The sequence below is a fragment of the Anarhichas minor genome, unplaced genomic scaffold (genome assembly GCF_050575085.1).
Source record: "Anarhichas minor isolate MPS153535 unplaced genomic scaffold, ASM5057508v1 ptg000027l, whole genome shotgun sequence".
NCBI classification, from domain to species: Eukaryota; Metazoa; Chordata; class Actinopteri; order Perciformes; family Anarhichadidae; genus Anarhichas; species Anarhichas minor.
Window position 1 is genome coordinate 20,829,815 of NW_027466473.1, and position 12,295 is coordinate 20,842,109.

At 42.5% G+C, this 12,295-nt stretch overlaps 1 protein-coding gene across 1 annotated transcript in view; it reads left to right on the forward strand.

Moving 5' to 3' along the window:
- Positions 1-12,295, forward strand: part of LOC142960313 (rho GTPase-activating protein 7) — a 76,074-nt gene that overhangs the window by 46,599 nt on the left and 17,180 nt on the right. The window contains exons 2-3 of the mRNA XM_076102116.1: positions 11,267-11,338; positions 11,517-11,598. Coding sequence (XP_075958231.1) covers positions 11,267-11,338; positions 11,517-11,598 — 154 coding nt within the window. The remainder of the gene's footprint in view (positions 1-11,266; positions 11,339-11,516; positions 11,599-12,295) is intronic.

The following is a 12,295-nucleotide window of genomic DNA, read 5'->3' on the forward strand; positions in this document are numbered from 1 at the left end:
GCTGAAAACCTTTTCACAATACAGGGAGTCATGTCATTGAGAGTGGATATCAAAAGCATCACTCAGTGGAGCTTTGAGATGTGCTTGTGATTGATATCGGGGATACATGAAGTGACCTATAGGTCTTCCTCAAAATGTTTTATGTTTACAAAAAAAGGAAAATAGATGATATCATGTTGGCAGTGAAAGTGGAACCTTCACTCACAGGTGTTATCAAGAAACAAAGAGACCAGATGCTGTAACAGCAGCCTTGGCCTCTTCTTTTGAAGCAGTTTGAAAGATATCTCCTGAATTCACTTGCAATGGCCTGCCCATTATAAACACCAGCCAAAATAACATGTTGCTCTTCTTTTCTTACTCCTTCTTACAGATGTTGCTTCTACCTTGAAAACAGCTTTGTACTTTTTACATTTCTGTGTTTAAGGCTCACCCTTATGTCAAATTCAAGGCTCGTAATCAGATCACTTTCCCCAAATATAGAAGCTGCGTATCTGAACTACAGACCTCCTTGCTATTGTGTTTTACAGTTGTTGAGAGATGAAGGGAGTTTGTCCGTCACCTTTTTGGGCAATTATGCACTTGAATAAACAGCATGTTGGGTTTTGTATTGCAGGAAGGCATCCCAGTGTTTTGTAATAGTACCTTATAATCGTTGGTTTTAGGGGGTGTACTCGGGACACTTTCCAAATGAACTATGTGCAGACGACCCGTTACTTCACACTCTCAGATCATTATAAGTGCTAATAAAGAGCTCTAATCAGACCCCCAGTTAATTGATTGTGAAGACCATGAGGCCGCTTGAGTCATCTGCAGCAGTGAATGTTTACTTCCACAGAGAAAGAAAACAGGATTTAGGCATTTAATCAAGACATTTATTCCTGTGAGGAAGCTGTGGTTGTGATGTATTTTGGGAGTGATGACTGTAACATTCATGCTGTTTGTTGAATTACACAGAGAGACAGAAGGGGATTTGCTATGATGTGTAAATTAGTCACATATTCTTGTTTACGGTGACAAAATACCGTGATTTGATTCAAAACAGTAGTACAGTTGTGTGTCACGCTGGCAGCCACATAATTCATGGAGATGTACATGTTAACACCAGTCTGCTTGACTGAAAGAGCCAGCGTGAAACCAAAACACGGATATCCCTCCTGTTTTAAATTCACACCAACCGTCAACAGTATAACAATTACATATAATTGGTTTCAAGGTTTGCTTTATTTTACGTAGGTAAATAAATGAAAAAATACAAAAAGTTGCATCTGTCTTATTTAATCACCGGGCGAGCACACTATGTGAGCCAAATTAAACACGCTCAGAAGACTGGTGCCCTCTGGGTCTATTTACTTTCTGTAGCCTAATTGCACCCACTGCGGTGTCCTCAGCCTTTTATGTAGAGTTTTGTCTCTCTTCTGGTTAATTCTTGCGAGGCTAAACAGAGGAAGGCGGTTGTTTTGATGATCAATTGAATGCACTGTCAAAGTGGTATCCATAATAATATTGTTGGTTAGGACATCAGGGTGCTGTGGTGTGATGTGTGGACGTTGACATGTGAATTATTTTTCAGCAAATTAAATCACATTTGAGAAGCTGGAAGCAAATAATGTGTTTTACTTTTTACGTAATAAATGACTTAAAATGATTAATTGACTAATTGTTTTACTTGTTTTTATGATTAAATATTTCCCAGACTGTACTCTACGTACGTACAGTAAATGTACTCTCACACACACACACACACACACACACACACACACACACACACACACACACACACTGATGAAGTAATAGGTCTTGTAGAGTGTGTGCTGCAGTTTTCAAAAGGAGGGACACAGTTCAAGAGAGCAGGCCGCTTCCTGTCCTGCTACATCGGAAATACCAGCCTCGAAGCCTCAGAGGCTGGATTCAGATTGGACTGCATACACACACACACACACTTAAAAGCACAAAGTTAACTCAAACACGTACACGCCCCAGAGCACACACACAAGGCTAAGCTTGTGAGAGTAAACGCAACACATCACATCCTTGCATACTGTAACTGCCTCCCTCAAACACACGCACACATGTACACATGCACGTACCACATGTAAACACTGCACACATACACACAAAAACTCCCATCCGCTGGGAGTATTGTTGGATTCTTCCTCCTCTGACGCCCGTGAGGCTCTTGCTTGAGAGAAGGAAATGCAGTCTTGTGTAACCTTTATACACTGCAGACAGACACTCGCATGCAGTGAGAGAGAGGCTTTTTGTTAGCAGAGCCAGAGGTCAGGCCCTGAGCTCTGCTTTAATCCTGATTTCTAGTCAACATCTTGTCAGCCTCCAGAGACTGCAGGCCTCTCTTTCCCCTCTGTGACTTTGATATGAGCTCGCAAATGAATAAATACATGAATAACTCAAAATGTGGTAAAATAGGTTGGAATACAAATGCGATTGGTGGTGAGTTAATATAATGGCTTCAACAAATTGTAAGGCAGGACATGGCAGCTGTCCTCTCTGAAGCTGTGTTGTCCTCACACACATCATATAATTAACCAGTTAGGGTAATTTGATGGTGACCCTGGCCCGGCCAAAATGTTATCCTAACACTTGCAGTATAAAGTGAGAAATACCTGAAAATGTTTCGCCTGTATACTGGAATGTGCCACTTGTGATAGATAGAAACTTTTCGCAAGTAAACAATCTATTAACGTCTGTAAATAAAAGGCCCAGCCAAAATTCTTTTGGCCTATCCAATTTTCAAAACCTAGCAATGTGCCTGTCTAACCTCTGTATATTCTATATTACTCATAACCAGATGTTTTCAGATCTTTTTCAACCTACAAATCTTCTCACAAATGTTGCCAAAGAGTAGAAAACAAGTGTCCTGTTTTTTTCTCTCTTTCTGCTTTTCCTCCTCTTGCTGCATGACTCTCGACAGAGTGTGAAAAAGTCCATTAGTTGTTTGCCTACTCCCACTTTCTCCCCCTCCACTTGTGAATTAATGTAGCGAATCATGCAGACCGCTCTCCTCTCTTCTCCTCTGAGGGAGTTTTTCACATTTAGAATCTCATAATCAAACACCTACGTGTTAAATGGAAGGCCATTAACACTAATGGTATACCTTGGACTGAGCCAAGATGAAACCTTGAAGAACTACAGGCTATGAGGGCATGGCAAGGACTTCTCTCCCCATCGTGTTGAGGCATTCGTCTGTATTTAATTTCGTCTGAAGTGGCTTTTTCTCAAAGCTCCCCTTGCCAACGCTAACTGCCATGAGCAGGTCAGAGATCAGAACCGGAGGAAAATCTTCAATCTTGAAAACGAGAAAATCTTGTTAATTTCCACGCTACTGTATTTTTGTAATTTCATCATCTGAGGGTTGTGATGCAGGGCCCGAGGAATATTGATTTCTATCATGAGTTTCACTACAGACCTCATTTGAGGCAAAGTGGAACTTCTCACTCCTCTGAATTGCCTATTTTGAATTATAGTATAAATTGCCAGCCTCAAAGCCAACTCCTGTCCTGTGGAAATCTGCGGTCAGTGATGGCCTTTCTACCAAGTGGGCAGAAAGCTCACTCTGGGATCCTTCATTTCCTTCCAGGGAGGGTCAGCAACATTCCCCATGTACAGATTGTATCTCCCTAATTTGACTCTCCGATCCTTCCTCCACTTCTATACAGTCACAGAAGCTCAAAGTAATATCGGTTTGTGTGTCTGAACCTCATGTGTCTGAAGTGTTTACCTCTGGTTATTTTTAGGACTCCCCCCTCCCCTCCCTCGGTGTTCAGATGGTCCGGTCCGGGTCAGAGGAAGGGGAGTGGTAGGGGAAATCTTCAACAATGACTTCATTAACATGATGCCCAACATGACCAGTACTACTGGAATTTACTGCTTTATTACAACATTGGATATATTATTTTTCCCTCTGGACTTAATTCTTTAAACATCTTTATGCGTCTGACTCTACATCCATTCTCACATGGAAGTTTGTTAAACTTCCCTCCATCCAAGAAGAAGCATGTTGATCACAAGTGAGTATGTGTTCAGTTGCAGCTCATTTGTTGCGTTATATGACAGACGGGGAGATAATGAGAATCTTAGCCACTGACTTCTGCCTGTTTTCTTTTAGATGAGAATTGATGCTTGATGACATTCATTAAGGAGATGATTGGTTAATTAGCTTAAAGAGTGGTATTTAATGAGGATCTGATTAAGACAGACTTTGGCTCCTGGGCTACTTATAAAGTCTCTTCTGGTAGTTTGTTGAATTAATCGAAGGCTGACTTCACATTATGAGGTGCATGAGAGGCTGGAGTAATGCTTGGCCACTATAGTTTTCGACAGATTTTTGTGTAAATATGTATCGGCAGCTTTAGTCAAAGTGTAACAGGCTTGTTCTTGATTCTCGGGGCAGGAAAGGAATTTGAAGCGCTCCATTATCCTCTGAGAGCTCTTTATTGTTTGAAGGCCGTGGGCAGGAAAACATCACAAGATCAGTTTTGAACTCCAGTAGCATAAAAAGCCTTTTCTCTGTCAAAAACGGCGTAGGACTCACTCTGAATGTGTGTGGGTTACTTTTAAAATGTGCTCTGTTGTAGAGAATTGATCAACTGCCAAATAATAGTGTGCAAATATTCAAACTTTGGAAATGAATTTGAGTCTAAAAACTTCAATATATGTATGTCTGTGTAGTAATGCACTCCTGTATGATAATCACATGTAAATTATTTGGAAATGGTTGCTTTTATTCCGAATTCTGTGACCTGATCTGCAGTTTTGGTTTTATTTTTGTCTTTCTGCTTTCAACAGTGACATCAGTGGACCTCATATTTGCACTCCCATTACATAACATGTGACTTCCTCACCATGTTGTTGTGTGTCAGTGAATGTGTGAAGCAGGTTGTGACGAGGAAAGCTGCAATCATTCTCCATCGGTGCTACAATAAGAATATTATGGCTCTAATTTTCAGATTTATAAGTAACCCAGTTAACAGTGAACTGAAGTGATGGAGTTGGTCACTGCAGCACAATACATCAATATTTTTGAGCTGCTGAAAAGCTGTGCTAAGATCTGAGTATATTAAAAAATCAAACGCTAATCCTTAGCCTCACATTAGCCTAAAACTTGTAAAATCCCTTTGCAGCTAAACCACCTGCTGAATTATTGATGTGTCTAGTACATGTACGAAGAAAATCTTTAAGGGAATACTTCACCCGCAAAATACACATCTGTACATCAATGTACTCACCCCGCGTTACCCTGAACTCATGAAGGAAACTTTGGTTTCCCCGCATGCCTCCAAGTGGACAGGAGGATCAAAAAATGGAGAAAAGTCTGAATGAATTGAATGAAGTAAATGGCGGCGATTAACCATTAACAGCAAAACTATATCAAAGCAACAGTTTACAAACTCTCACACAACTCGTGCAGTATAATCCAAGTCTCATTTATCCAGTCGTATACTCACTACTTCCCAAACACATGCATCTTCGCTAAAACCTTACTATCTAAAACACTTCCGCATGAACAGTCTCCCGCTTGTGCAGGCGCGCTATACGTCCGTGTGAGTCTGGACCCTTTCCTCCCTCATTAAAAGTTTACTAAAAGATGCCAAAAACCACAGAAACAATCATGATGTGAAAACACTGATGCATATAGTTGGCAGCTGAGCTACTAACCTTATAAAGGATGCTTAGTTTTGCACTAAACTGAATGAAACAGTAAGAGACATAACCAAGCCTTGGCTATGAACGGTGATCTATGATGCCCACATGTCTCAGAGGTAGAGCGAGTCATCTTCCAATCGGAAGATCAATGTCTTCATCCCTGACTCCAGGTCGATCTGTCCTTGGGTGATACACTTAACCCCAAGTTGCTCCCGAAGGCTGTGCCTGCTGTGTGTGAATGTGAGAGGCTTGATGGGGCAGGATGTAGCCATGCAGTGTGACATCATTATATGAATGTGTTTGTGTGAATGGGTGAATGACACGTAGTGTAAATAGCTTTGAGTGGTCAGAAGACTAGAAAGGCGTTAGATAAACACAAGTCCGATTTGAACTGTGACAAAAAAAGTGAACAAACCAGAAGGTGATGTAGTGGATGTAGAGTGAAACCTGATGGCCTATTTTATTCCTCAGATTAATTCAGTAAATCAGCTCAGTTGGATGATCTAGTAGAAGGTCGACATTCTTCCAGCATAGCTGCCATAGTTGGATGCAAAGGCCAGTGAGAGTCAAGCTAGATGTCCGCTCAGTATACCTCCCAGACATCTGCTCTACAGCCTGCATGAAATCATGGTAAAAGGCTGCCCAACTTTGGAAGGAGAACACAGCAGGTGAAGTGCTCTAATAATAAAACAAATCCCTCCATGTGGTTTAGTTTGGCTTGTCGACAACTGGTTTTCTGCCCGGTGACACAGTGCCGGGCTTTGTCATATCTGTTTTTCTGAAATACCCCTGTAGTTCCTCCAATTTGCTTCACGCCAACCTGAGAGTGTTTATACGAACTTAGTAAAGCCATCTCTCCACTGGCACAGAGTCTCAGGACAGACAGTGTTGTTAGCAACGACTGGCAACAGCATGCAGGAATGATTATACTGCAGGATTATGTCTGTCTATGTATGAGCTCATGCAGATATACCTGCCAGCTCAGGATGAGCCAAGTCATGTTCTGTGTGTGTGTGTGTGTGTGTGTGTGTGTGTGTGTGTGTGTGTGTGTGTGTGTGTGTGTGTGTGTGTGTGTGTGTGTGTGTGTGTGTGTGTGTGTGTGTGTGTGTGTGTGTGTGTGTGTGTGTGTGTGTGTGTGTGTGTGTGTGTGTGTGTGTGTGTGTGTGGGTGCGTGCGTGCGTGCGTGCGTGCGTGCGTGCGTGCGTGCGTGCGTGCGTGCGTGCGTGCGTGCGTGCGTGCGTGCGTGCGTGCGTGCGTGCGTGCGTGCGTGCGTGCGTGCGTGCGTGCGTGCGTGCGTGCGTGCGTGCGTGCGTGCGTGTGTGTGTGTGTGCGCAGCCTAAAAAATAAGGGAATTTTCAAAAGCCTTTTTTTTCAAGTATGAGAAATAAGGTAATACACAAGCAAGCAGTACCTATGTATCCTGGCATGGACTGTGTGCCTTGTGATTTATAACCAGTGAAATCCATGAACCGGCTGATTCATGAACTGTTGCTAATTGATAATTGTTGATTGATGATAACATCGACTCTTGAAGTTATCAAGAAAACACACACCGTAATCAGCCTCAAAAGGAAAAGAATATGTCAAAACGGGACCTCAAATCCATGTTGATTGTATTACATTTGTCTTTTTCTCTGAAGTAATTTGTAGTGATTGACAGAAAAGCTGTAAACCCTAACACCAAACACAAACGGTCCGCTGAGCACGTCTCAGCATTCAGACACACGCTGTCCAGCTTCCTGGCGCTAGCAGGGCGGAGCCGCACTAATCGCATATCCAAATCTCTTAGCGGAGCCCAGAGGGACCAAATCACAACTTCCTCAGAGGCAGAGTCATTTGGAAAGGGAAGAGGTCATTGCCTGCTGTGGTCATACAGGAGCGCAGGAGATAGCGTCACTCACGTAGACGCTGAGCTAAGTAGAGAGGCGCCCCTGAATGTAGCAGTCAAAGTCGGTGACCAAACATACCAGCAGAGTATGAAGTATATTGTTGCTTCTGACAGGTGTGGATTAACAGTCAATGTTAAAGATGCAATTGTGGACAGTACAATATTTAGGTATACCTGTATGCGTTTAACTTAAAATGTGCAACCGCGTCCACTGTATTCCTGTATCAACCCCTCAAAAGGTCGTTGTCACTGTTATATCAAACTAATTAACCAAACAGGGAGGCTGTTTAATCAAGAGAGGACACATTCTCTAGGAAACGCAGATGTCGCTACCATGTTGCTATTTAGCCAAGCAGCATCGCCTGTGCCAGCTAATTATTTTCCAATATATCTTGTTTTTTGGCTCCACTCCTTCCTTGTTCAAACTTGGCACCAAAATGCAGATACCTCTGGAGATAGTCCCAACAAGTTGTGTTGTTTTACACCTGTTTAAATAACTTTAGTTCCCGGCTGTTTTAGGAAATGATTTGGCATGGGCTGGGCGCTGAGAGGAGGAGAAGTAGCAAGGTATCCTTTAACGTCAGAGAGAAAAGGTCTACATGGCAAAGCAAACCTTTGGACACTTGTCTCCCCACATGGAAGAGGTGAATCACATCTGAAAGTCTGAAATCTATCTCCTGCCCAGAAGTGAGCTATAGCACTCCATGCGGAGAACAGTGGACTCACACTGTTGGATCTTTTTCCTCTCCTCTCTCCTCTTTGGTACCTCTTGGGTGTTCTTTGGGCAGGCAGAGGGGTTGGTAAACACAAGCACACTGAGTGTAGTCTTGTCTACCTGTCTGGGCTTCCTGTACTTCTGTGTTTTTGATGTTGCAATTTTTCATTTTACGTCTTGCTGCCTTTTGGCGCCTCCAAAGCTGTGAAGATGCCTCGTGTTGCTTTAACATCCAAACACCTTGTAGCATGTAAGGAATGAAAGAAGACAAACATTTGCTTTGGGGCTTTCTCCTCTCATCCAGGTTCGACTGACTCCTTCTGATTCATTCTTTTGACTTCAACACATATCTCAGTTCCAACTACAATGCAGCGCCAAACCATTTCCATCCGCAAACTGCCCTCTAGTTATTTGGGTATGAACGCTTCACACAAGGACTTCTGAAATAATTCTAAAAATGATAATCACTCACTTCCCCCTCTAAGATTCCCCCTGCAGGCATGAGGAATGTAACCTCAAACATTTCCAACAGAAGCTCCTTCTCTAAGCTCTGAGCCACGATTGCCTTAAAGCAGAGTATTAGACCTATTTAAAGTAGAAAACCGGTTTAAACGTCACGAGCTTTTAACTTGTGACCCTCAAGGTTGCAGAATGACGGGCTGTGATTTGTCAGTGTTAGCGATGGATAGGGACAGTGCTCGGAGTGATGTCTGCACTGAGAAAGTGGTGCGGGTGTCTCGCCAAGTTCAGAGCTCTAACGCTGGTAGAGTCACATATCCCTGGATTTACAGATCCTCTCGCGGACATGCGAGGCCGCCGCTCTGCAAGCACACTTGATCCCTTTTCTATCTCAAATGTCACATCTCCATCGTAATGCCGGAAAATGGGCTCTGCTCTCAGATGTTTAACAAGCAGGACTTTTGGGTCAGGATGAACATACTTCTGGCAATCCCTCTGTATTTTACCGTGCAAGCCGTTAATTTCTTTGGCTGCTACTCACGTAAAGTCAGTTTACTTCTGTCTGTCTGTCCTCCCTCTTCTGTCATTTTGATGATTGCCATATTCGCTGAATTTCCCCCCCAAGTGTTTACGTATCTGGGCCATCTGCTTTGTGTCGCGCTGTTCTCCAGATCCTCGGGTGTCTTGGGGGAAATAGCGAGACCACTTCTTACTCCAAGTTTCCATCCTGCTGTCTAGTGAATTTTAGAAAAACAACTTTTCAAAAGTCACCAAGAAATGAAATGTGAATTAGGTGCCTTCCCTTCAAGTCTCACTGAAGTGAATAAGTAGGCAGTAAAAAACACAAGCACCAGACAAGAAGTGTTTGAAGACCCGATCAGTCATGGGCAAACTGCTGCTGTTGTTCTTTAGTGGAGCCTAATGTCGGCCATATTTCATGCTGTTTGAATATGAAAACAAGAAATGCCCTTGGCAGGTATTCTCCCCGTGACGGGCCTCTTGTGCACGGAGAGAGAGAGAGAGAGCACGTTTAACATTTCAGGGAGGGCTGTGGTGGACAAGTATTTTGAGACCCCTCAGAAAATCCAAATCCTCTTCTGGGCCGTGCAACCAGACTGAGAAAATGATTTCTGTCGCTCCTTATTGTAAACATCCTGGATCAACAAATCATTTTTATGCTTCACGCCAGAATGTTTTCTTTTCCACTCAGTCTTTTCTAATAATACTTTGCTTCAGAGTCTCTCATGTGGAAGAAATACTTGACTGCAGAAGAGGTTTATTGCCTGTTTATATTTGTGTTTCTTCTCACTATCAACATCTTTTCTTTTATACCGATAGAAATACTTTTGAAAGAATAAGGATTTCATGAACTTTTAAGAGGAAGAAGATGGTAAATGGACTTTTACTTCTTCCGGCCACTCGAAGCGCTTTAACATTAGATGCTCATATTCTATTCATAGCAGGGGCTAACATGCAAGGTCCCACCTGCTCAGGACTATAACATCCATACAAGGACACATGGACATGGACTAGGAGCAAGCTGGGGAACAACGGACCGGGACATTTATATATCACGATATTAAAGATAATGACATGTTTGGGGTTTACCACACTTTTTGTGTGAATAACTAAATTGAATGTGCAGTTATTGTGCATCATTTTCCATTTTACCAGGGATGATGAATTCGTGTGAAGTGCACAAGTCAGAACAAAAACTATATATTTCTGTTCTACTTTAAAAGATAAGAACAAGAGGAGAATAAACTAAATCAGAGTATTGCAACAGTTCTTCAAAAAAACACTCAGCAGCCTACCTGGATACTCTCTGCCATTGTGAATAGCATCCTTCAGTGAAATTTGTGTTGACGTCTTACTATCTCTTGGGTCTCTTGTCTGTTTGTTCTTTCTCTTCATCAATTTTGGCAGATTAGCAGATCCTTCAAAAATCACAGTCAGAGCAAGAAAAAAGGACCAGAATTTGCCTTTTTTTTATGGAACCCGATTTGAAAACCAGAGTGAGGGTGCCTGTGATGTTTGGGCTTTTCAGTCTCTTACATCATGATAACAGCTCAACATTGGCACCAAGATTCTCAAGTCAGAGTGTAGATGTCCATGATGTCCATAATTGGATCTATGTTTGACAAAACACACACCTTTTGAAATGAATCCTTTTTCATGGGTATCACTAGCAAATGAGTGGCATGTGAGAACGTCATGTGCACATCGATGGCAACAACCTCAGAGGGCGAAGCAAGGCCGAGGTACAGAAGATAGAGAGGAGGGAAACATGAAGAAATCTCTCTTCTCTCTCAGAAGCCCTCATCTCCACACACAGCCAATTAGCAGTAATTAAAATGGCCTCTTCCAAGAGTCACAGATAATTAATAGCCTGCATGTGCTTCCAGTTTTTACCCAAATGCAAATGTAATTTAACTTCATAAACACACGACTGATTAAGGGCAAATATTTGCCCTCTTAAAGCGGGCGGAGCCTGAAATGATTTTAATTGAATCAAATGCTGTTTTTCTTCTCTCTGTTTGCAGAGATTGAAGCCAAGGAGGCCTGCGATTGGCTGCAAGCGGCCGGCTTCCCTCAGTATGTGCAATTATTCAAAGGTAAATATAAGGGTGTTAGTGTAATCCGCACAGCCCCCAGAGTCATCACCAAGATGACACAAACAATGTCTGAGTGTTTCATTTGTCTTGTGTGCGTGTGCGTGTGCGTGTGTGTGTGTGTGTGTGTGTGTGTGTGTGTGTGTGTGTGTGTGTGTGTGTGTGTGTGTGTGTGTGTCAGACTGCAGGGTTCCCATTGACATTGAGTGGGCGAAGCGTGATCACCGCTTCCTGGATAAGGATGCCCTCGATTCACTCTGCAGGTAACACAGGTGCACTTCTAAATCTAAAACTTTTATTTTTTGTGTGTCAGAGACGTGTTCATTAAACTCAATGGTTGGTTGCTTTAATGTCTGAGGCCGTATTTGTACTGCTGTTTTATTCAGCTATATTATAAAACCTTTTTTCTGGGGACCCACTTTTTAAGAATGACATCATTGAATAGGTAAATCAGCCATTTTGAAGCTTTGTTTTATGCATGAGTTATTGAAAACGGATAAACATGTTAATTACTTGTATTTGTTTAACATCATTGTGTAGTTACAGCTGTAATAGTGACATGCTTTTCTCTTGTGTATTACTTTAACTGTACTTTACCGTGGTAGTTCCACTGGGAAATGTTTAGTTTAGTCTCTTTAGACCCTTTTGCAGGAACGTTCTGCTTCACATTCACTTACTACAACTGCATTATGATCTGTAGTCAATAAGACGCTCCAGTGGAGCAGTTAGAGGTTTAGTGCCTTGCTCAAGGGCATCACAGTGGTGGTAATGAGGGACGGGCTAATGCTGCCGTTTCCTCCGATTTATCCCGTTGGTCCGGGGATTAAAGTAGCTGCCTTCTGGTCACAAGTTTGCTCTGAAACACAAGCACTTGCTTACATTTTGGCATCCATATCAGAATGTGTACAGCAGGTCACTGTTATGTGACACTGCCTGTCTAACCACCATCCACTTTCATCT